The 24,491-nt window shown below is 46.4% G+C and overlaps 2 protein-coding genes across 4 annotated transcripts; both read left to right on the plus strand.

Annotated features, from left to right (window-relative positions):
• Nucleotides 1–88: 88 nt before the first annotated feature.
• Nucleotides 89–14,225, plus strand: LOC139587866 (uncharacterized). 3 transcript variants are annotated; one of them, XR_011678525.1, is made up of 10 exons: nucleotides 89–1,438; nucleotides 2,853–2,954; nucleotides 4,617–4,736; nucleotides 6,221–6,310; nucleotides 8,451–8,543; nucleotides 10,009–10,068; nucleotides 10,631–10,773; nucleotides 11,419–11,528; nucleotides 12,074–13,970; nucleotides 14,028–14,225. XR_011678525.1 is itself a non-coding variant. In XM_071422523.1 (9 exons), the coding sequence occupies exons 1-9, from the start codon at nucleotides 1,357–1,359 to the stop codon at nucleotides 12,222–12,224; spliced, it is 951 nt and encodes a 316-aa protein (XP_071278624.1). In that variant the 5' UTR covers nucleotides 89–1,356; the 3' UTR covers nucleotides 12,225–14,225. The 3 variants fall into 3 exon arrangements, 2 of the variants coding, with proteins under 2 accessions (XP_071278624.1, XP_071278626.1); XM_071422523.1 differs by having other exon boundaries at nucleotides 12,074–14,225; XM_071422525.1 differs by having other exon boundaries at nucleotides 4,620–4,736; nucleotides 12,074–14,225.
• Nucleotides 14,226–18,196: 3,971 nt separating this feature from the next.
• LOC139587869 (C-type lectin domain family 2 member L-like) lies at nucleotides 18,197–24,432 on the plus strand. Its single transcript, XM_071422528.1, has 5 exons — nucleotides 18,197–18,647; nucleotides 19,340–19,423; nucleotides 20,227–20,411; nucleotides 21,122–21,222; nucleotides 22,840–24,432. Exons 1-5 carry the CDS (start codon nucleotides 18,599–18,601, stop codon nucleotides 22,955–22,957), a joined length of 537 nt encoding a protein of 178 aa, XP_071278629.1. The 5' UTR covers nucleotides 18,197–18,598; the 3' UTR covers nucleotides 22,958–24,432.
• The last annotated feature ends 59 nt before the right edge of the window (nucleotides 24,433–24,491 follow it).

Raw genomic sequence — 24,491 nt, forward strand, 5'->3', positions numbered from 1 at the left:
CTCCAGACACTTCCAGTCCAGAACCACTTCCCAACACAGGTGACCTCAGGGAAACCATGAACTGTGGTGTTGTGAGGTTCCCCAGATGAGGTGAGAGATGAGAATTTGACTCCATGTTCTCAGAAGGCTGATTTATAATTGTCTTGGTTTGGAAAGACAGGAGTCTGCTAAGGAAGGCAAGAGCCTCCCCTGAAATGGAGAATGTAAACCCTCCCCGACTGTAAATGAATTGCAATGAATTTTAAATTAAGGGGCTCTCAGGCAAAAATATGGGAGCAGGAAATAACAGTTCTTTAATAGGGAAGAAAAACAAATAAAAGGATAAAATAAACAATGCAGTACACTAGAACAACACTGACAGAGTCAGAACCCAACCTGACACACCCTGTGGGTCAGGGGGTTGGTAGCAGTCCAATTGGAAATGTGCCTGCAGCCCTCCTGGAGTGTCAGGGGTGGTTCTGTTGGAGCAGGGATCCTGTAGAGAAGGATGTATTCTTCTTCCAAAGAAAGAGGCAGCTGCTGTTCCTCTGGGGAATCCATGGAGAAAGCCATGCTGGTGTCTCAAAACCTCTGGATTATATCTGGGTAGCAATGCTTGGCTCCTCCCCCTGGGCAGAGCATCTCAGAATGGGATGTTCTAGCTCTTATCAGTCATGCAGTGACATTCAATAGCCTGTTATCAACAGATGTCCCCTTCTGAGGGAGGAGTGATTGTGGTCACTCAGAGAGAGAGATAAGGCAAACTGCCCACTTGACAAAAGACAATTGGCCATACAGATGGTAATTCAAAACATCTTGCATTGCCATCTTCAACAATAATTTTATTATTCTATATTAAATAAATTATATACTAAAACTATATGAAAGAAAGAGAAGAGATACTTCAGAAGGCTTCACAAGTATGATAATAAGAGCTCGTGACTGACTCCTCCAAGTCTGACACAGCTGATGGTGATTGCTCATTAATTAAAAACAATTCACATGGACCCAATCAAAGATGGACCTATTGGAAAAAGGATCTCCAGACCACATTTCCAGACAATCAGATAATTATTGTTTTCATTCTTTTCTGAGGCTTCTCAGCTTCCCAGGAGAAAAAATCCTGGGGAAGGGATTTTTCAGAAAATAACATGGAGACAATGAACTTGTATTTTCTCATGGTGCTGACATAAAAACCTGTGCCATCAAAACATGAAGTAGAAATAGACTTCTCTCTTCATTAGAAGTTTCTAAATGACCAGAAGGGTCAAGAACTTCCTGCTGAAGGTTTGAGGGGGGAGCAAGCTCTGTGTTGTGCCCAGCCCAGAGTGTCACTGTCACAACAGCCGAGGGAGAAGAGAGCAGAGTGGAACAAGAATGGCAGAAGATGTCATTAACTCTGACCTGAACTTGCCTGAATCAACCAGAGCCAGGCTACACACCATCCCTGATGGCCAAGGTAGGTCCAGTGCTGAGCACTGAGCTTTCTTTGCATTCTCCACTCTCTCTGCCACATCTCTTGAGAGAGTTCCTTGCAGCACCAAAGCCCCAAAGAGCACAAGGGGAACATGAGGGCCAGGGCTGGAAAACTGCAGGTGCAGTGTCCAGAGAGGGTTGTTGATATTTACAAAGGCAAGTTGTTGGAAGATTACTTTTCTCTTGCTAAGGTGCAGGTGTGAGGCAGTGTCTCTGGTGTGAGATTAAGAGTCCTTTTATCCATTTTGGAGAGCATTCCAGAGCTGAACATCCATTGCTGCTGGCCCTGGCCTGTTGTCCCCAGCAGACTGAGATTCCTGCAGCAAACTGCTCAGGATGGAGTGGCTGCTGTTGCTGGTGCTCACAGCAGTCTCCTGCACAGCTGTTCCTGCTCCCTGAGCACAGCAGGCACTGCCTGGGGGCTTCTCCTCCTGCTCTGGCTGTACCAACTGCTTGTTGAATGCACAAGGGTGAAACGTTTCATGGACAGCTTTAGTCTGATTTGGGATCAAAGAGTTTGCAAAATTCTAACCGAGGATTTATCTTTCTTTAGTGAGTTCAAAATTATTGGAAAATGTTTCCAGCTCTTTTGCAATGTATGCACAAAAGTACATCCTAAAAATTAACAGACTTCATACAGAGTGTCTCTGTATTTCATTTTAGGGTTTTTTTCCTTTTCTTCTCACCCTGCTTTCCCTCTGGCAGAAATTATTTCTTGCCATCCAATGTTTGTCTTTTGCACAAAGTGTGAACCTTCTGCATCTTTTTTCAGGTGGCTGTCATTATTAATATCCCAGGAAATGGGCTTTTAACCTCTTTTGACAGATGCATTCTCAGCTAACTGACAGGAAACCACAATTGATCACCTGAATAAAAGGCTCCCTTTCCTTATAATTTCAATTTTTATACAGTTTCAATAACATTTATTGGTTTTTTTTGTTGTTGGAATAGCCCTACCAAATCTTTCCTAATTTTGAGCAAAAAATTACCAGATAATAATCTCTAGTTTTCAGAAAAGAGCTGGTTTCCTGCCTGCACCCAATTCTCTCAGAGCAGCTCTTTTTAGTTCCTCTTGACTGAGCCCCATTTCTTTCAGGCAGATCCTCCCTGTGTCACCCACCCACCCTCTCTGTGTCCTTCTGCAGTCCAGGACGTGGAGGACTCTCCTGCTTTAGCCCTCTCCTCAAACCCATGGCAGGTTGGGAGCTGTTCATTTCCCTGAGCACAGGGGGTCCAGAGCCAGAGGGGAAGCACCAGGACATTGAGCCTGGCTCCAGCCTGCCAACCTGGAATGCTCCAGAGTCCCAGTGGGAGCCTGAAAAGGCATCTTGGAATGCAGGGGAAAGGGGCTTCTGTCCAGCTGCTCCCCACACCTTGATGTTTCTGCCCCTCTGTAGGTCAAAGCCATTGTTCCAGAACACGAGCTGCTGCTCTGGTTGCTGTCCTGGTTGTGATCATCCTCCTGTTTGCCATAGCCCTGTATCTGACACTCACCATGGGTAAGTCCTGCTAGAAATGTAACGCTGGCACGTAAATGGTGTCTCTCTGCCACTGACTGATGTCCAGGCCATGGCATCCAAAGCCAGGAGGAATGGAAGTCTCCTGTGAAGGCAAAGGACAGCAGTTTTCAGCCACCCATGGCTGTGAGAGGAAATCTGTAAAAGAAATGCCAGGTGGTTTGAAAGTTTTAAAATCCAAATGATATCATGACAAAACCCAATTGAAAACAGACAAGGTTCAAACACTGCAGAATTCATGATAGAAATGTTTTGAAGAAACAAGTCAAGATTAGATAATGCCTATCCTTGATCTGATTGCAATCCTTGAGAATATTTTGAGATGATGATATTGCATCATGGCACCCAGGTGTGACAGCAAAACTCTTAAAATAATTAGGAATAAAAGCTCCTTTGAGAGAGACAGTAAAGTTACACATCTTGTGACGGTGGTCACAGGGGTCGTTGGATGAGGGAACAGACAAGGATTTGACTCCATATTTCAGAAGGCCTGATTTATTATTTTATGATATATATTGCATTATACTAAAGAATAGAAGGAAAAGTTTCATCTCAGAAGGCTAGCTAAGCTAAGAATAGAAAAGTATAGAATGATAACAAAGGCAGCTGCCTCAGACTCTCTGTCCGAGTCAGCTCTGCTGTGATTGGCCATGAATTGCAAACAACCACATGAGACCAATCCCAGAGGCACCTGTTGCATTCCACAGCAGCAGATAAGCATTGTTTACATTTTGTTCCTGAAGCCTCTCAGCTTCTCAGGAGGAAAAAATCTTAAGGAAAGATTTTTAATGAAAATATGTCTGCGACACACATCTAAAGGAATTTTGGTCATCTCACTGAAATAAAAGCCTTGTGCTCTGGGTCTGCCTAGATATCACTGAGCTCATAACAATCTCCAACCTGTCTAGAAAGAGGCATTAAATCCATAGAAAGAAAATATTCTCATCTCCATGAAAAAATGTGAATAATTTTTGCAGCCTTTCCTTTGAAAGTTTTCAAGGAATAAGTTTTAAGTGTCAGCTATTTCTCATTTCTCTCTCCATATTTTGATCATTGAGTAAGTCTGAAAGGTTTTTACAGCCAATCACACTCAAGTCCCAGAATCTCTCAACAGCTCGGAGCTGCCCATGGTGAAAAAATGCCAAAATCTTTAATGGATTTGGTGTAAACCATAGGCTTGGATGGGGTAATTGCTTTTTGTTTTTCAATGCAAAGATAGTGCTACCTGATGTGTACAAAGTGTGCCATACCAGAGCAAGGACAAATTAAAAAGAAATAATAAACCAAGACAAGAGAAGGAGGTGAAAGTGGCTGCATTAAATAGAGCACAAAATCTGGAGTGGATGTAGTTTGTCTCTCATTGCTGTGGTTCCATGTGTGCTGTGCCTCACATCCACCTCTGCTCTGGGAAGGGCTGGAGCAGTTCTGGGTCAGTTCTGGAGTCTGGGCCTTGGGAAGGGAACACCTTGGTGTGTGCTGCAGCTTTGAGGGTTGTTTGCCATGAACGAGCAAAGAGGCAGAGTTGGCATTTTGTGTTGGCTGATGGGGGAGCCAAAGAGGTCCAGCAGGGCTCTGACAGTGCCTGGCACAGTGGTCATTCCTTGCAAGTAACAATTGTATTCTTATTTCTGGATGGTCCAACAGCAGGCAGCCAACAGGACTCAAGAGCATTGACCTCCAGCAGCCAAAATGTCCCAGCACCATTGTCCCCCAGCAGCCAAGAGGAATCAACAGAGTTACCCCCCAGCCATGGGGAGGCACCAGGTAGGCAATCCTCTGTCTTCCCAAAGGGAGTTGCCAGAAGCCCCTGTTGGATTGATGGTTAGGGAGGACACAAAGGAACTCCATCAGGATTTTGTTCAGAAGGAAAACAAGAAAGTACAACAAAGTACTGACATTAATTCCATAAACCAGCAGAATGCAGTTAAACTGATAGAAAAACTTCTCCCTGTGTGGAGATAGAACCAAGGGGGCTCAGTGCTGGACAGCAGGATGGTTTTGAGTGTTTCAGAAATATGGAACATTCTATGTCTTATTTTGTGCCCACATCATTAAACTTTACGCTTGTCCATGTGCATTTTTCCCTGCTGGCTTTATCCCATAACTGTGTCACATCTTCACATTTAGCATGATCTGCATTTTTCAGGCTTCCACATTTTAACCATTCTCCCCATTTGTGTATGGATGTGAACTGAATGGGACATTCAGAGACCAGCAGTGAAAAGTGAACAACAGGAGATGAGGAAGAAGAGAAAGGCCATTGAAGATACTTTGCTGTCATAGTTCTGCAAGCAATACTCTCACATTTCCCTCAGGGACTCCCTTGGCCTTCCCTCAGGGAATTCCTAATGCCAGAAGCTGGAGAGTCACCATCCCAGAGATATTCCAACCTGCCTGTGCTTGCTCCTGGACATCCTGCTCTGGCCAACACCTGAGCAGGGGAGCTGGACTCAGGGATGTGAAAAGGTCAATTCAAACCTAAACCACTCTGCTGGTGTGTGCTCAGGACAGCAGAGCCGATGTTCCCAGAGATCCTCTAGAACTTTCTTTTTAATTTTCTTATTGTGAAAATTATTCACAACAGATATTATTCACATCTGACCTGTTGCTTCCAAGTGCCCAGGTGGAAGGAGAGCTCTAAGAGTGGGATTAAAAAACAGCATTAGCATTATCTGCCAGCAGTGTCCCTTGGGATTTGTTAGTACATCCATGTTGTATTTGGGCCATACCTTTTACAGTCCTTGTGGCTCCTCACAAGGAAGTGCCTTGAACTGAAAGATCTGCCCAGTTCTGACTCAGTCCATCTTGTCACAAGGGATTGATTCATCTTCTCTGCCATGACCTTCTCTGCTGAATGTTTCCTGCAGAGCCAACCATCCTGCCTGGATCCCATTCTCTCGGAGCAGCCCTTTTTAGTTCCTCTTGACTGAGCCCCCTCTCCTTCAGGCAGATCCTCCCTGTGTCACCCACCCACCCTCTCTGTGTCCTTCTGCAGTCCAGGACGTGGAGGACTCTCCTGCTTTACCCCTCTCCTCAAACCCATGGCAGGTTGGGAGCTGTTCAGTTCCCTGAGCACAGGGGTCCAGAGCCAGAGGGGAAGCACCAGGACATTGAGCCTGGCTCCAGCCTGCCAACCTGGAATGCTCCAGAGTCCCAGTGGGAGCCTGAAAAGGCATCTTGGAATGCAGGGGAAAGGTGGATTATTGCAAGTGTTCCCATAATATTTACTTGTTTCTGTCTCTCTCTAGGAAGAAGTTGTTGTTCCACAACACGAGTTGCTGTCCTGGTCACTGAGATAATCGTGCTCCTGCTCATTGTTGTGTCTCAGATACTCCCATGTAAGTGCTATAAATGAAAGAACAGCAATTAATTTGTGTCTCTCTGCCACTGACTGAGGTCCAGGCCATGACATCCAAGGCCAGGAGGAACAGAAGTCTGGTTTGGAGGCAAAGGACAGCAGTTTTTAGCCAAGCATGGCTGTAAGAGGAAATGTGATGCAAGAGAATCAAGAGGTTTGAAAGTTTAAAATTTAAAAAAAAAGAACAAGCCCAATTGAAAACTGACAATGTTCAAACTCTGAAGAATTCATTATACAAATGTTTTGAGGAAACAAAACCCAATGATAACTACTGGCCTTTTAATTGGGATATGTGAAAATATTTTAAGGAGAAGATAACTTATTATGACTTCAAGATATGACACTAAAAATCTTAAAATAAATAAGAGTAAAACCTCATTTGAAAAAGACAGCAGACTTCAAAGTTACATCTTAAAGGAACTTATTTTCACCCTACTCAGATAAAAGCCTTTTGCTCAATCTCTATATACATATCCAATTTGTAACAACACATTATATTTTAGAGAAAGAAAATATCATGGTCTCCATCTAGAAAAAAAAAAAATCAGGGCCATGTGGAACTTCCTTTGAAAGTTTTCAAGGAATCTTTTTTAAATTTCAGATGGTTTTGCTCATTACTTTCCATCCTTTGATAGTTGAGCAAGCTTGAGACACTTCCACAATCAATCACAGATTCTGACTAAATCATGCAAATTAAGTTTAGAAACTCAATGACACCAAGGGCCTGACACAAAAACTTTTGCCTAAAGCACTTCTGATACCAAATCACACAAAGAATCTTGGGAGGCCAAGAAAATGTTCCCAGTGCAGCTTCATTGGAGAGAATAGCAGCCAGTTCCCTTGGATCTGGGAGACAGGTTTAGAGCATGAATAAGAATATTTGTTATTGATTTAATATTTGTAATCCTGAAATGTTTCACTACTGGAAAGCTCAGTTGAATACTGCCCCTTAATTTCATCAGACAGGATGAAAATGCAAAGTGTTGGCATCAGGGATCCCAGATCCCTTCTAGATCACAGGGCAGTGCTCTTTAAGTACCATCCAGCTCTGATGGATGGTGCCTCTTACTCACATCCAGACAAAATTCTGACTGCCAGAGTCCCCTCACTAACACAGTTTGGCAGTTCTCCAGGAAATTCACTCCTCCCAAGTCACTGTTCCTTGGGATGGAAGCTGCTCTCCTGGGCCTGGCTGAAACCCTGCCTGCCCATGGCAAGTGAGGAATGAATTCTCTGCTTTGTTTGCTTGCATGCATGGTTGCTCTTCTTCTATGAAACCACCTTTATCCCAGCCCAGGAGTTTTGCCCCTTTTACCCTGGCCCATCTCCCTTCTCCTCTCTCCATGGAGGGGGCAGGGAGCCAGTGGCTCCATGGGGATTTTTGCCAGCTGGTGTCCAATGGCAACAGGCCCAGAGCTGCCCCTGGGGCTGCAGGAGATGCCACCCAACGCTGAGCACAGCAGGGTGATCCCCTCTGCCAGGGCTGCTGAGGCTGGGTTTGATGTCCCCAGGACAGGCTTTGCCCTCTGGGCTGCCAGGGCACTGCTGGCTCCCCCTGAATCTGGTGCAGAGCAGCACATCAGCCTGGACATGGGACTGCTCCTGGCAGCTTCCATCTGCCCTGGGCACCAAAGCCAAACCACTCTGGCATCTGCAACGGGGATTTGCTGCTGAAAGAGAGGATGTATCCTCCCACAGTTACTGCCAGCACCATGTCCACACAGCAGCCTCCTCCTGCTCTAGGAAAGCATTCATCCTGCAGGAATGACAAACCTGGAAAGCCAAGGCCTTGTCTTATTTAGGCTGGACTATTCCAGCTGGAAGTTTTGCATATTCTTCTGCACTTCCTGAAACAACCTGGACAAGTCTTCCTTCCTGAATGATGACTTCAGCTTTTCCCATGTCCTCAAACCCATGGCAGGTTGGGAGCTGTTCAGTTCCCTGAGCACAGGGGGTCCAGAGCCAGAGGGGAAGCACCAGGACATTGAACCTGGCTCCAGCCTGTGGATCTGGAAGGCTCCAGAGTCCCAGTGGGAGCCTGAAAAGGCATCTTGGAATGAAGAGGAAAGGGGCTTCTGTCCAGCTGTTTTCCTGATCTTTATGTTTCTGTCCCTCTGTAGGTCAAAGCCATTATTCCAGAACACAAGTTGCTGTCCTGGTTGTTGTCCTGGTTCCCATTGTAGCGGCCCTAACTCTGTCGTGGACACTCCCATGTAAGTCCTGCTAGAAATGTAACACTGGCAATCAATTTGTGTCTCTCTGCCACTGACTGAGGTCCAGGCCGTGACATCCAAAGCCAGAAGGAATGGAAGTCTGGCATGAAGGCCAAGGACAACAGTTTTTAGCCAGCCATGGCTGCAGGAGAAAATCTGGAAAAAAGCCAAGGGGTTTGAAGGTTCAAAGTTCCAAAAGAATAAATGCTGTGACAAAAGGACAAAAGGGAAAACAACAATGTATAAACACTGAGGAATTCATGATACAAATGTTTTGAAAAAACCAGTGAAGATCAAATAATGCCTATTGATCTTATGATTGCAATCCTTGAGAATATTTCAAGGTGATTATGTTGTCTTATGAAACAGGGATGTGACACCAAAAACCTTACAATACTTATGAATTTAATCTCATTTCAAAAATGCATCGAAGTTGGAAATGAATAGAATTTATTTGCAGCTTATTTCAATGCAAACCTTGTGCTCAGTATCTGCTCTGAGTTCATAACAATTTTTAAGTTACATAAACTGATAAATGATATCTGGTGGAAAATGTATTCTTATCAACACCAGAAAAAAAATCTAGATCCACTTGATTCTTCCTCTGAATGTTTCCAAGGAATCATTTTTAAATTTCAGATGTCATTTCTTCTTTCCATCTTTTGGTGGCTGAGAAAGCCTTCCACCACCAATCACTCTCAAGTCCCAGACTTTGCCACCTGCTCAGAGATGCACATGGGGAAGACATGGCAAAGCCTTTGATCCTTGGAACTTAAAAAACAGGGCTGGAGGAGGCAATTCATTCTTTTTTTCAGGGCAAAGAGTTTTCAGGATTGATATTTGACAGTGACCTGACATTTGTAAAATGTCAAACAGCAAATGGTGGGGCAAATTAAAAACAAAAAAGGAACCAACAGAAAATAAAAAGATGTAATGTAGATTTAACAGAGCTTTAAGTCTAACATTGAAAGAGGAGTCCTTAGACTTAGATCCAGGACTGGCTTTAGTTATAGTTCCTTTGTGAGGCTCAGTACTGGCTCAGAACAGCTACACACCTGAAAAAAATACTCCTAAGAAACTTGAGCTCTAGATCAAACTTGAGAAATTAAATCAAGGTAGTTTTTATGTTCAAGAGCACACAGGTTTCACTTGTTCTCCAAATACAAACTGCTGCATTTTGAGTTTATTCTAAGTTATAGTTTTGTATGAATTTTCCATGGGGTCTTGTTATTTACGAATACACTGTTATTAAGATACAACTTGTGTAAACGAACTCAAGTGTTGCCTTTTCCTCAGTGGAACCTGACCTGACCATTTAATGATTTCTGTAGTAGACCCATGAGCAAAGAGGCAAAGTTTGCATTCTGTGTTGGGTGATGGGGGGTCAGAGAGGTCCAGCAGAGCTCTGACAGTGCCTGGAACAGTGGCCAATCCTTGCAAGCAGAAACTGTGTTCTTATTTCCAGATGGTCCAACAGCAGGCAGCCAACAGGACTCCCCAGGAACCATCCCTGAAGAGGCACTAGGTAGGCAATCCTCTGTCATTCCAGAGGGAGTCTCCAGAGGCCTGTGGAATTGACTGTGCAGGGGGCAGGGGAGGGTGTGTGGGACTGGATTTTGTTGAGAAGGGAAACAAAGAAAGAAAACCTCTCCCATCTCAGGAATACAAACCTGATCCTGGACACTCCCAGGATGAGCTTTGGAAGAGACAGGAAGAACAATCCCTCTGGAAGCTCAGCACTGCAGGGAGCAGGATGGATCATGTGCTTCCACTGCTTTTCCAAGGCCCTCCATTACCAGCCTTTGACCTCAGTGCAATTCCCTGGGGCTGTTTAGAAGCTGCTGAGCAAAGCTGGGAAAGGCTGGAGCTGTTTGCTGTGCTGCTCCCTGTCTGGCTCCTGCCTGCTGATTCTGGGCTGCCATCAGCTCCAGAGGCTCTGGGGGATCCCTGGTGCTCTGCTGACAATTCTCAGCAGGAGCACACAGGCATTTCTGGGGCTGGAATGGCCTCTCTGACCTCTCTTTTGTTGTGGCATCCTTTGGTCAGTGTGAACATGGATTTTACACACCTCTTCTTCCCTTCTGCAGGCTGCCCCATACCATGGAAGAAACATGGGAGGAAATGCTACTTCTTTTCTCCAGAGGGGAAACCAAAGGACTGGAATGCCTCCCGTGCAGAATGCACTGCCAAGGGCTCAGACCTGGTGGTCATTGACAGCAGGGAAGAGCTGGTGAGATCCAACTCTTGGGGCAGCTGCTTGGGGGGCTGGAGCTGCCTGGCCAAGGGCTGGGCAGTGACACTTGTGCCAGCTCCTGTCACATGTCCTTGGGCTCTGGGACCTGCTGCGAGCCATGGACAGCCCAGGCCTGGCAGTGGGAGCAAAGGCCTGTACAGGGAGAGGCCTCCTGGGCCTTGGAGTCCTGTCCCTGGAAGCTTCTGTGCCCAAGCCTGATCCCATGGCAAGGAGCAAACTCCCTGCCCAGCTGGCTGGGCTTTTCCAGGGATTTAGCACACAGGCCATGGAGCTTGAACAGACACTTCTTTGTGAGAGCCATGGCTGGGACAGAACCTGAAAAGGTTTTGCCAGCTCCATCCAAAGGGAAAAGTGTCCCCAGCTATCAAGTCACACCTGTCTGTCTGCAATGTAAGGGTGCCACAGGGCTACTATTACATTTCTTATCTTCATCAGGGGCCTCCAAAAGGGAGATGATCTTCCATAGAAATGGAGAAATTCATCCTCTGGAGCTGTGGGCAGAGGTGCTGTGGCTGGATGCACACTGCACTCTCTGTGCTGGCTGTTTAGCCAGGAGCCTTCTGTGCCTCTGCTGAAGAAAATGTCATTTTCATGTACTCCCATTGTTGGCTTCCTTTCCAGGAGTACCTTGGATCACAATCAGGTCTTAACTACTATTTACTTGGTCTCACACACTCTCCAGAGAAGCAGAAGTGGAAGTGGATCAACAACGTGGAACGTGACCCAGCCATGTGAGCTCCTTCCAGCAAGTCCCTGCCATGCAGTGTCTGGGAAGAGGAAAATGCCAAAGGCAGAGCAAAGAGCAGAGAGCCCAAGGGTGATCAGGGCCTGTGCTTTGGGGGAAGCTGATTGCTGGAGGTGCAGGTGCTTCAGCACATGGCTGTGCCAAGGAAAGGGAGCCTTGCAGGGCCAGGGAACACAGGGCTGTCGTGTAGGAATGGCAGGAGAGGACACAGCTGGAGTTTGCTGGGGAAGGAAGGATCTGGCTGGATGCAGCTCCCTGGGCAAAGGAAGGGGACAGGAGGCAGGGACAAGAGAGAGAGGGTGATGTCAGTACCATTGGCTGGAGGGGACCAAAGCAGGGGAATGTTTCTGGATGGGAAAGCATTGCCCAAAAACTTTTGTGGAGATGTGGGGAAGAGCAGTGAGGAATGGGTGGGAATTCCAGCAAGGCAGTTCCTGGTCCCAGTGACAGTAACACAGCTTAGCAGCTGCCACTCTGCCTTTCACTGCATGTCAGGAATGTAACCAAATTTGGCTTTTTTGCCCTATTCAGGTTCACTATTATTGGACAGTACCAAGAGTATCTCTGCACAGTCATTGGACGTGGTGAAGTACGAGCTGCACCTTGTGGTGGACACAAAACCATAAAAAATATGTGTGAAAAAGCTGCCACAATTTTAAAAGGGCATCAGGAGGAGAGCTAAAACCAAGAGGTGCAGGCTGATCTGTTCTGCCCAGCTTCCTGTAGGAACCCTGGATGGGATGTGTCTCATTGCTCTTGAATTCCTGCCCAGTCTCTGCTCCCAGGCTCTCCTGCAGCTTCTCTCCAGCCTCGGGGCTGAGCTCAGCCCAACCTTTCCCTGCTGCTGTCTGAGCCTGGATGGGTCCCCTCTGGAAGAGCTGGCCCTGGCACACAGGAGCACTCTGGCACTGCCTCATGCCAGAGGTGGCACTGCCAGGCAGGCACTGCCAGGGGAGAGGAGTCCAGCCTGGGCACAGGGGTGATCCCAACAGATCCTGCCTCTGCAGGTCACATCCATCCACAGCCCTGTGTTCCCAGCCCTGCCTGGGCACAAGGAGACCCTTCCCCACCTGGCCACAGCCTGGCCTTGCCTGCAGCCACAAGCGAAGGGCAGCTCACATTTCTGGCTGGGAGCCTGTAGGGAAGGGCAACCCTGCTCCTTTCCAGGATGGACAGGATAAATTCAGGTGTGGGTGTGGATAAACCTTCCCCTGTCCCAGACTGTTCCAAGAGCACACAGGATCCCAGAGCCTGTGAGGGGAATGGGAATCAGCCCAAGGGAAAGGATCCTACAGCAGCACCGCTCTGGGCTTAAAATCAGCCCCAGTCCTGTGTGGGGAAGGCAGGAATGTCAGATTTAAGATCTGCTTCCGAAGGGCACAGGATGGAGACCAGCAGAGAGCAGCAAGGCCTGAAGAAGAGAGTCCCAACAGAAGCTGAGCTGGACAGCAAACAGGACAATGAAACCCACAGTGACCTGTGAAGGAGCTGGTGAGAAGCATGAGAGTGACCCACAGGGAATGGCAACACAGTGCTCTGCCCTCTTTTCCTTGGAGATTGGTCACAGGAGGAAATGATGCCTAAAGGCTTTTCCTGCTCAGAAATGTTCAAGCCAACAGTAGAAACAGGTGGCACCAGGAAAACAGAGCTGTGATCAGGAAAGAGGGAATATCACCTAAACTCTGCCTGTCTTCTTCAGTGGCTCTTGGGACCCTGGGCCTTGTGTGACTCCAAGAATACTTCTTCTTGCTGAGTCCTTTAGGCAGAATCATTCCTCCTTTATCGGTGCCTTTCATGGCTCTGTCCTTCAGCTGCAGGGTGGAGAAAGCTCTGTGAAATCCATGACACTCATAGCCTGGTTTACCTCTGGGAAAAAAAAAAAAAAAGTTCCATCAAAAAATCTATACACAGCATGCTGTGGCCATTGGAAGGCAAAATGGAATCCTACAGGAAAAACTATCTCTTTCTAAATTGAAAGCACATTTTGATGTCCCTCACACCAACCATCCTCCTCACTGGCTGCTTGCATCAAGATGCTTTGGAAATGTATTTGCAGTTCTTTCCCTGAATTTCCATCTCCAAAGAACAGAGTAAGAACCTGGAGCTGTAGCAGAACAATCCCAGTGTCAGACCTCCAAGATCTGTACTGTTATTCCAGAAGGAAGCTGTGCTGGCGGGGCTCTTTGCTTGCGCTCATTTTACTGGAGAGGGTGGGAGACCATTCTATGTTGTGTTATAGATTTTTGCCTTCTATTTTCATCTTCCAGCTCCTGTGATCACTTGGATCAAGTGGGCTCTCCTGAAGGCTGGGCCAGGGAAAAGCCTCTTCCCTGGGAGCCACTGGCCCTCAGTTGGAGCCTTCAGCAGGCAGCAGAGGCAGCAGCTGTGCACCAGAGGGGTGGGAAGGGGAAGCCACCCTGGGGCCACTGTGGAACTGCACAAGCCCCATCAAACCCAGAAAGCCACAGGAAGTCTCAGGACTCAGGAGCAACTGCACAAACCCCATCAAACCCAGAAAGCCACAGGAAGTCTCAGGACTCAGGAGCAACTACAGCTTGCAAGGAAATCCCTACCAAGGGCAGAAGTTTAAATGAAAGTGCTTTGTTTCCTCTGCCTGCGTGTTGTTCACAATTCGCTGATCTTGTGAGCTAAGTTTTACAATAAACTTCCACTTTACAGCTTATGATTCTTGGATTACCTCTGGCATCCCTACTGCAAGGGAAGGGTGAAACATTTCCTCCTCACTCTGGTGTGGTCAGAGTCTAATCCTGATGCCAAGGCCAAGCAATCCCTAAGCAATCCCAGTGTGACCTCTCGCTCCTTCCATGCTCAGTGCCTCAGGGAATGCCTGGCTGGTTCAATTCTTGCTGCAGCTGGGCAATGGGTGACACTCCTTGGGACAGGCCAGGCTGGCAGCACCAGCCACAGAGGGGCACATCCTGGACCCAGGACTGGCTCCTTTAGTGAACTTTATCAAGGAGAACCTGTGACAGGGACACCTCCAAGAGCTGATCCTTGGGGCTCACCCTACTTCTATGGACCTGTATCCCAACTGTGTCTCAAGCCAGCTGTGGTGTTTAGGATACACTTGGTGGAAAAAAATGCTCTGAGTATCTTGGCAAAAATCACAACCAAGGGATTTTGATTTTATTGTAGGAGAAAACAGTGAATGAAGGCAAGGTTCTTAAAAGAAACCACTCCAAACCATTAAAAAGTCCAGAAGCTGTTGCACAGAAGTAACTAAGCAGAGACAGACATGAACAGACATCTCAGAGACAAGTGATACTTTATGTAAACAAAAGAAGTTCATGCAGTATTGCACATGCAAACAATTTTATCTGGTTCTAAATGACAACTGTACCAACACAAGAAATGGCTCTCACCGCCAAATGGGCAGTTCAGGGAGGATTCACTGCCAATGCAGACTTGCTGTCAGAACAGCAAGCAGGGTTCAGGGTGCACAAAGAACACCTTAAAGGTAGCACTGACAGTGTTACAGAGCTTGCAGCAATCACTGGCAGATTGGGTTCCTTTTTAGCACACACTGGACTTTCTGGAACCATTTTGGGTTTGTGGCAGCAAAGGCTTCAAATGGGGAGTGACTTTTCAAGGTGCTAAGTGTTTGCTTTGTGGTGAACCACAAATTATCTGTAGAGGAATTCTGTTCTTTCTTGGGAAGTGGCCCATGGGAATCTCATGGGATTTAATAGGACCAAGTGTTGGTGCTGCACCTGGGTCAAGGCAGGCCCTGGGATCAATCCCGGCAGGGGATGAGCAGAGGGAGCAGCCCTGGCTGAAGGACTTGGGGCTGCTGTGGGTGAGAGCTGACCCTGCCCCAGCCCAGAGCCCCCCTGTGCTGGGCTGCACCCAGAGCCCCAGGGCAGCAGGGCAGGGGGGATTCTGCCCCTCTGCCCCTCTCTGCTGAGCCCCCCCTGCAGGGCTGCATCCAGCCCTGGGCCCAGCACAGGAAGCACAGGGAGCACAAGGAGCCAGGCCAGAGCAGGGACACCAAGGGGATCAGAGGGATGGAGCAGCTCTGCTGGGAGGAAAGGCTGAGGGAAGTGGGATTGTTCAGCCTGGAGAGGAGAAGGCTTTGGGGTGACCTCATTGTGGCCTTCCAGTGCCTGAAGGGAGCTTGTGAAAAAAGAAGGAGAGAGATTTTTTACATGAGCAGATAGTGACAGGACACGAGCGAACAGTTTTGAACTAAAATAGAAAAGATTTAAAGCAGATATTAGGAAAAATACTCAGGGGGTTGCTGAGGCCCTGGCACTGGTTTTCCAGAGAAGCTGTGGCTGCCCCTGGATCCCTGGCACTGTCCAAGGCCAGGCTGGATGGGGCTCTGAGCAATCTGGGACAGTGGAAGCTGTCTCTGCCCATGGCAGAGGGGTTGGAGTTAGATAAAGTCTATTCCAATCCAAACCATTCCATGATTCTATGAGTGACAAAAGGTAATCAAGGATTATTTGGGGTAGCAGCAGGCAGGTGGCAGCACCACAGGATCCAACTCTGCCTTTTCAAGTCAGTCCCATGAAAGCCCTCTTGTACAATGCCATGCTTTTTCCTTAGAATGTTTGCATTTTTATCCCTATATCATGGCAATATTTTAAAGTAACTTTCCAGTGATTCACTTTGGAGGGTATTTCTGCCTTTAGCCTTCAAGAAATTCCTATCTTGTTAACCAACTTCTATTTTAGGAATTGTCTGGAGGCTTCTTAGCCAAACTGATCAGGGAAAGTGAAGATAAAGGTGAGTGTCTCAGTTACAAGCATCTGGGGTTAATAACAGTAGGTTTGGAGGTCAGATGATTCACAGCTATGTTGACAGCATTTCTCAGGGTTTTTTTGCCAGCCTGGAGAATCTCCTGCAGCTGTGAGAATTACCTTCTGTACTTGTGGGTGAGCATGAAGGGAGCGCTCACTTCTGAATGCTCTGTGGTTAAAAGCCACAATGCTATTTTTGACCTCAGTGACAGGCAGGACTGAATGGCAGGAGCCCAAGCCACTCCTTCAGAGCCAATAAATGCTGAATAAGCTGTTCTTTGAATGCCAGCTGTGCACACACCAATGCTCCACTGTCTCCTTGCATGTAAAACATGCTCTACATCAAGCAGGTACTGAACCTCCCTGCTGCCCTAATTCCACACCCCCCTCTCATCCTCTGCCCCTCTGGATTCATGTCTTGCAAAATCTCTGGAAAAGTTTCCAGCTTGTGCTCTCTGGACCCATCACCTCTTCTCTCCTGGGGATCCTCAGTTCCCAAGACTCCCTGAAGCCACCATGCCTTAAGCCTTGTCACACATCTTTCGGATTCTTCTTCATCCTTTTATCGTTCCTTTTCTTCCTCAGTGCCTTCCTGAGAACTTTGACCAGTCCAGCTCTCCCAGTTCAGTGCTTAAATGAATTCCTGCTGCAGGCAAAGGCTAAAATTACCTGCAATTCAAATTATACTTATGAAAGTATAAAGTTTATATGGTTCTTTCTAAGCTGTAAACATAAGCACCTGGAGATGGTTTTCAGCAACTCACCACTGCTCAGAATCCTTGACAATCACAGTAATTGGAGACTGCTGTGAAAGCTTAAAGTGTAACCCCCCATGCCCATGGTTTTCTCTTTGAAGTTTCCTGCCCAGGTACAGAAGGATGCTTATTCTGGATAAACCACTGCTGAATTCTTCACCAGCCTCACACAGAGCCCACATGATGATTTGGAGAGAACCGTGTTCCTCAGGCTGTTAGAACACACAGCACAGCCCGGATCTGTTGTAAGTACAGCAGTTATTGTGCAAATCCACCAGATGAAATGGGTGATAGGTGTGGCCCTGTCTTCCAAGCAATGCTGAAATTTCTATTGCACCCATGGGCAAGCCAGCATCATCAGGCTTTATGTTCTTCTAGGTAAAGCAAATCAACTGGCCAGGTTTTCCAAAGAGGTTTAAGTAATTGTTTAAATACTTGATTTTACTCTCCTTCTCCATACAAAAGAAGAAAATTAATAAATATGAAATGTGAAATATGTGTATTTTATGATTGGCTTTTTGCAAATATTAAAATGAATATTATATGTGTTGTGTTAGAAAGTAATGCTGTATTAATTCTCTTATGTAGTGTGTTAAATATCGTTTTGGGTTATAACAAAATGTTAAAATAGAAACTATGCTATGTAGGATACTTTTTAAAAGAAAGGACTTGCACTGAGATAGCAGCCATAAAACACCTAAATCTTTCAGAGAAAAAGAATTTATTGCTCTCTTATCAGAAGAAACGAACTTCTTCCCACCTCGCTCAGGCTCGAAGGTGCTGTTAGGATTCAGAGGAAGAAGTTGATGATGACCAGACAGAATCCTGTGTTTGAATGGAATTTATGCATCATGTATGAGGTGTATGAATATGCAACAGGCTGTTGTTTTTAAGGGTTAATCCTCTGTTAACGGGTGTCCTTTTTCGAGCTTTTGCTGCCCAGAAAAAGGTACCTGGACATCCGTAACTCTCTGTTTTTATTGTCTCATATTGTCCTAATTCAAATTGTCCAAATTATTATTACTCTAATTGTATTCCTATTTTTATAACCATTTTATTACTATTGAACTTTTAAAATTTTAAAAATAAGTGACTGGCGTTTTTCACATGAAATAAATACAATTGTGGGGGGGAACCAAACCATAAAAAACCAAAACACCCGAAAAAAGCAAAACCAAAAAAAAAACCCCACCAGACAAAACCAAACCAAAACAAAGCCTTCTCCCTTCGCGTTGGTTCCTGGAATTTGCTGATGTCACAGGATCCCGGTGAGATTTTGTAGGAGCCGACTTCTCCTTGAAAGCGTCCCCATTTCCTATTTCTCCGGAGTTGCGGAGTGACTGCTCCCGGCCCGAGGTCCCCCTCGGCACAGAGCCCGCGCTCCGAGGCCATGCCCTTGGGGACGTGCAGCGGGGCCAGTGTCAGCGAGGGCAGCGGCATCGAGGGCAGCGAGGGCAGCGGCATCGAGGGGAGCAGCGGCCGGTCTCGCTGCGGCCCGAGCGCGGCCGGGCGGCCCCGGTCCTGCCAGCCCCGCGCCCATGGGCAGCGGCGCCGAGCGCTGCGGCTCCGCGGGGCGCGGCACCAAAGGTGATGGGCGGGGGACACTGAGGGGCCGCGCTGGGATGCGGGGGGGACCCGGGATTGCACTCCGGGGATGCTCCCCGGGAGCCGCCGCAGTGCCTGAAAGGCGCCGGGCTGGCAGCGGAGAGACCGCCAGGAGAGGGGGCCCTGCTGAGGGGACCCCCCTGAGGGGACCCTCCTGAGGGGCCCTCCTGAGGGGACACCTCGGCCCGGCACTGCCTGACACAGGGCAGCGGCGGGGCCTGTGTGCTTCCAGAGCCCTGGAGCGGACAGGAGCAAAAGGAGACTAAACAGCTGTGGCTGTGTCATAAGGCTGGATATTTCTCAGGAAAGGTTTTGGGCTCCAGAACCGATGGCTTTTCTTATTTCCTCTCCAGCCTCTTATCCATGGAACTTATCCGTGCCGTGTTTAGGCATTTAGTGTCCACCGTCATTTTTCCCATGCTCGTTTCTTTCTCTTTGGATCACTTTAAGTTTTGGATGATGTAACTAAAATTTACCGTAACTCAGAGTTCTTGTTAGCGGATAAGCCTTGCGAAGATAAACTAAATGTTTCTGCTCCTAGCCTGCTCTCCACAGAGAGTTACATTTGTTTTTAACAGTTTCATGTGTCCGAGGCTCTACTCCCCTGTCAGCTGGTTCTTATTTGTTATTTTGGGTTTGTTTTGTTTTTTAATTCCTTGCATTAATTTTTTCAGGTCTGTTCTCAAACATTTGGCTGTGGCGAGCTGTTGCTGGAGTCCTTACTGCTGCTGTCATTCTGATTTCCTGTATCCAGTTTGGTAAGTAAGGAATTTTAAAAGAAGATATAATTAGCAATAGAAATTACCAGGGTTTGGGGTTCCACACTGAGAGAGTGCTGAGGCCCTGGCACAGGTTGCCCAGAGAAGCTGTGGCTGCCCCATCCCTGAAGTGTCCAAGGCCAGGCTGGATGGGGCTTGGAACAACCTGATCTGATGGAATCTGTCCCTGCCCATGGCAGGGGGTGGAACAAAATAATCTTTGAAATCACTCTCAACCCAAGCCACTCTGTGATCCTGTGTGATTCTGTGATTTCTGTTTGAAATTGTGGGCCGCTGCAGGAACAGCTCCACATGCTTCAGTGGGACTAGGGAGGGCTCAGTTTAGTCTTAGTTTACTTTTGGTATCAAGTTTGTCACATCGCTGTTGGTCTTAATCCAAGTTCAAGAAAACAAATAACAACAGGAAGATTGTCCTACCAATCTGCAGTCCTTCAAAAATGCCACTATAATAAACAAAATTATTAATTCGGCTGTGAGGAAGCAATGCATGCAAAAACTGGAGTTGTTGGAATTTTTAAGCTGTAGAAGAGTCCTTGGGTGACACTTTATGATCACCTTCTCAGATACCTCTACCAACCTGTCCCTGACCATCCTTTTAAGGATATGTCAAGAGGCAGAAGGGTGCAGGATCCAGAATATATCATTAGTTTACAATAATTATTACAGCTGGGCAGAAGTAACAATGCTGTGGCTAGACTGGGATTATTTTAGATGATGCAGTCAGAAAGTAAAACCTTTCCCAGCTGGAAAAACGGGGTAGATTGTTTTTTGTCTTTTCCCAGTAAAGCCTTCTCTGGCCAAAACGTTTCCAGTGTGTCCTCCCCTGGAGCTGTGTCCATCAGGCTGGCTGTACTTCCAGAGGAAGTGTTACTTCCTCTCAGAGAGTGAGGCTGCCTGGAACTCCAGCCAGAGCCAGTGCTCCTCCCACAACGCTTCCCTGCTGGTCATCGAGAATTACCAGGAGCTGGTAAGGGAACCACAGGGGGATCCTGTTGTCCCCCAGTTCTCTTCCAGGGAACTGCTTCTGCATCCTCCTGAGCTGAACAGTTAGGAAGCTGATGTAAGACCACAATGAGTCACAGCCTGCAGAAGACTTCATGCCTCTTCTCCCTGAAAACAGGAAACATGAGTTTGAGCAGTTAATGGTTTAGAAAACCTCTGATACTTCTCTGAATTAAATTTGGTGCTGCTCACAGCTCTAAATTGTCATATTGGGAGCATCTATCAGGGTAAACACTGTTGCATCTCATTTATCTTTAATTAAACAGTTGTTTTCTCATATTGAGATAGGTTAATGGCACACAAGTTGGTAAATATGTTAATTGTGACCTTTGGAGCTAGGAGATAGTTAGCTGAAGTGCAGCTTGGAGCATTTTTTTTCTATATTATACTACAGTATTAGGAAACATTCCACCCTGAACAAAGGCCTAGGAGAATATATTCTTTCGTGTCTGTTCCAGACCTTGATAGCAGACCTTGATATTTTAGAATAGCCTCTCTCTAGGTCAGTCAACCTATCCCAGTCACCAGTCTCTGTATATTTAGGTTTTAATATTGTTTCTTCATCAGGAAAGGCTAGATTGTTGCTTTGCTTTTGCCCTGGATCAAAGACTTTGTATTTTGATAGCTAGACTGAACATGCAGAACTTCTTTTCTCATGTGGGTTTATTCCTACAGAGGTTTATGATGAAGATAACAAAGCAAGACCCATGGATTGGACTCTATAAAAGAAATGAAGAGTTCTTTTGGGTAAATGGAGAAGCTTTGGACAATGAACTGTAAGTTGATGTGGAGGGGTTTTGATGGTGATATTTGATTATAGGGGAGTAAGAAAAATAATACAGATCTAGTGACTTGTAGGAAATGTCTGTTATTATGTTGAAAGGATGGAGAGGGTATGGAATGCAATGAAGATTTCAGATGGCATTGTTAAAACTGTGGCAGATGAAAGCCAGGGGATGAGTTTGTAATGTTGAGAAGCGACACGAGGCAGGCTGATGGTAACAGACATTAGAGAAAGGGAAACCAAGAGACACAAAAGCAGGGGGAGGAAGGGAAGATTCCTCCCCCAACGAATTCCTCATCATAGAATATATTTTGCAACAATACAAACCTGCATGTGAGCTGTGTGAAGTTAATAGCAAAGGGATTTGGGAGACTGCTAAGACATGTTTTCATTTTTATAGAATGTTCCTCAGAAAGAGGCTGCTGGAGGGGAAGGAAGATGGGAATTTATGTTGCATGAGCTGCTCTGTGGCCAGGGCCCTGTGTTCTGTGCCAGCAGTGTCAGGTGTGGGGCACTTTGTTCCTCTCCCTGGCAGCTGTCCCATCTCCTCAGAGGCTGCTCCAGCTCATCCTGGAGCAGCTGCTGGCAGGAGTTAGCACGATTACCATTGATAGGCATAAGCAAGGAGATTTCACAAGTCTGAAATTACCTTAAAAAGTGGAAAATTTAAGTACTTTTAAGTCTGTGACACTACTGGTGATGTGTGACTATGTTCACTTCATCCCCAAGCCCTGAAGGCTTGATCTGACAAAGGCATTTAATGTGAGATGTGAGGAACACGTGGGCACCTCAAGTTGAAAACTGCAGTCCTTCACACTCTTTTATCCCCTGTCTGCAGTACAAACATCCACTGATGCTTTCATTTTCAGTGAGATTCTTCCCATTCTTGGACTTCTGCCTCACTGCTTGCCTCAAACTGCCCCTCCTGAAGGGGAGGGCAAACACCTTGATATCTAAGCTCAGGTGTCACTACACTGGTGAGGATTTGTCCCTTGGCTTTTCCAGAGACCATTCCAGTTTGCTTGGTCTATCCATAGAACTGTATAGCCCTTTGTTTGAAAACAGAGTTGCTGACAGGTCCTCACCTCTTATGTAGGGACACCTACGGTGTGGAAACTGAGATTTGCTTCTTGTTTCCCCCCACCCCCTTAAGCACGGTGCCTGTTGGGTTCTTAGGAAGGGAGAAATTAGAGATGCATTTCCTTCACAGCTTCTGCTGGAACCTTTGAGCTGGATAGGAGGATGTGGAGGTGCAAGGTGGTGGTGCCCGTCTTGATGGCACAGCATCCCTGAGAAAGGCAAACCTGAGTTTCAGTCTCTGTTCTTAAGGGTGTGTTTCACATTAAGTGACCACTAAACAAGATGCAGGAGTACTACAAGTCCTGGATTTTGTTTTCTGGGCACGAGATACCATTAAGAAAAGACAACCTCCATGGTGTTCCCTTCAAGGCACAAAACATCATCCTCCTCTGGTGCCTTGCCTGAGATAAATCACACTTTATTCAAAGAGAATTCAAAGAGAACCTGAGATGCCCATAGCTGCCTTTGCTCTACTGCAATATTTGATTGTGGGTGTCCAAGTAATCCTGTCTTCCCTTCTCCATGACAGGTTTGAAGTAAAAGGCTCTGGCAGCTGTGCCTATCTGGAGTCCAAAGGAGTCTCAGCCTCAGGATGTTCTTTAACCAGGAAATGGGTCTGTAGCTTGAATATCAACTCAGCAAGATAAAGGTGGACAAAGCCACCACCCCTGACACTCAGAGCTCTGATATGATGCCTACACAGGCTATGCCTACGCTTTGGGACCTGGGAATGTGTCCCAGCTCCTACCCAGAGGTGAATGACTTTTCTGGTAGCCAGAATTCTCCACCCATGGAGGAAAGCTTTAAAGATACCATTTTAAAGGCTCTCTTCAGCATCTTGATAAGTCATTTCCTTGCCCCATTTTTCCAGCTACTGCCCAGCTGTAGTTTCTTTTTGCTGTGCCATCAATATTTCCTCTATTTACTCTTCTCTTGTAGGAGCAGCTGCTCTTTCTTTCCCTTTTTGGGTGTGCAGTTGGAGGTTTTTGTTCTGCTTTTCCTTTTGCCAGGCTCTGTGTGCATGGGTGGTGGAGTGGGTCTGTCTGGAGGGCTGCCAGTGCCTCGTGGATACAGGGCAATGCAGAAGTGAACACTGTTGTTTTAGACAGGATCACAGCAAATTCCTCTCTCCATTTGATGGGATGTACCTTGCATTGTGTTCCACGTTTTGTTAATGTTATGTTACATTAATTTTGTTAAATCCTGGTGATAACACTGTCAAGCTGATTTATGTAGCTGCACTGCACCTGAAGTTGTCCTCACAACACTTTCTTTAGCCAAAGAAAGGCCACAATAGATAAGAATATCTATTTACCTGAGCATCTGCACTGATGGGGGGGAGAAGAGTTAGAACTGGAGGGGTGATAGTGAAGCTGCAGGCATTAATGTGTAAATGTAGTAATAGTCCTCAGTGCAAGGAGGCAAAATCAGGAGAAGGAAATGAGAGAATTAGCAGCAAGGGGTATTTCTCTGTGTCTCCCTTATGCCCTGTGCTTGTCATGGTGTGAGGCTTCTGAGCAAGGGGACATTTCCAGGTGGACAGTCAGTGTTTCCTGGTGTAGGTGACTTTTTCAGCAGCAGCCTCCAGTGCTCTTGGAATCCTGGGAGCCTGAACAGGATTAGGACACAATCCCTCTGATTGTCTGAGTCCCACACATATCTATCACGTTGTCCAAAGGTTAAAAGTGTCATTTGACCCAGAGGAAGCAAATTTGCCTGGAAGGAATATAACTATGAAGTTTCCAGAGAAGGAAGAATGGGAAGTTCACCTTCATTATTTTCTGTGATAGAAGGACTTGACTGTAGCCGGACCATACACATGGATACTGTCAGCAGCTTGTGCCTTTCAGATGTTTATTTAAATATAATCACTAATTTTGCTGGATTACACTTTTCTTAATTGCTTGTATGCTTTATAGGCACAGTAACAGGACTCTACAGTATAAAAAGCCTAATTATCTATTTATTTTTTATGTTGGGGGGAAGGTGTTATTCTGCAATGTTTTTACATTCACCTGATTCTGAAGGATATGGTATGTGCAAAGGATATGGTGAAGGATATGGTATGTGAAGGATATGGTAGTCCTGAAAAGATACTTAATATCTTTACAGAGCCCCTGAATTACAGTGGTTTGTATCTTAATATTGGAATAATAAAAGTATTTTTCATCTCAGGCACCA

The sequence above is a fragment of the Agelaius tricolor genome, unplaced genomic scaffold (genome assembly GCF_023055355.1).
Source record: "Agelaius tricolor isolate 1412-34295 unplaced genomic scaffold, bAgeTri1.0.p SCAF_3, whole genome shotgun sequence".
Classification (NCBI taxonomy): Eukaryota; Metazoa; Chordata; class Aves; order Passeriformes; family Icteridae; genus Agelaius; species Agelaius tricolor.

Coding starts and splice junctions, on each gene's coding strand:
- LOC139587869 (XM_071422528.1), top strand. CDS start 18,599: ATGGGCAGCGGCGCCGAGCGCTGCGGCTCCGCGGGGCGCGGCACCAAA. Junction 18,648..19,339: donor CGCGGGGCGCGGCACCAAAG/GTGATGGGCGGG, acceptor TAATTTTTTCAG/GTCTGTTCTCAAACATTTGG. Junction 19,424..20,226: donor GATTTCCTGTATCCAGTTTG/GTAAGTAAGGAA, acceptor GTCTTTTCCCAG/TAAAGCCTTCTCTGGCCAAA.
- LOC139587866 (XM_071422523.1), top strand. CDS start 1,357: ATGGCAGAAGATGTCATTAACTCTGACCTGAACTTGCCTGAATCAACC. Junction 8,544..10,008: donor TCTGTCGTGGACACTCCCAT/GTAAGTCCTGCT, acceptor TCTTATTTCCAG/ATGGTCCAACAGCAGGCAGC. Junction 11,529..12,073: donor GTGGAACGTGACCCAGCCAT/GTGAGCTCCTTC, acceptor TGCCCTATTCAG/GTTCACTATTATTGGACAGT.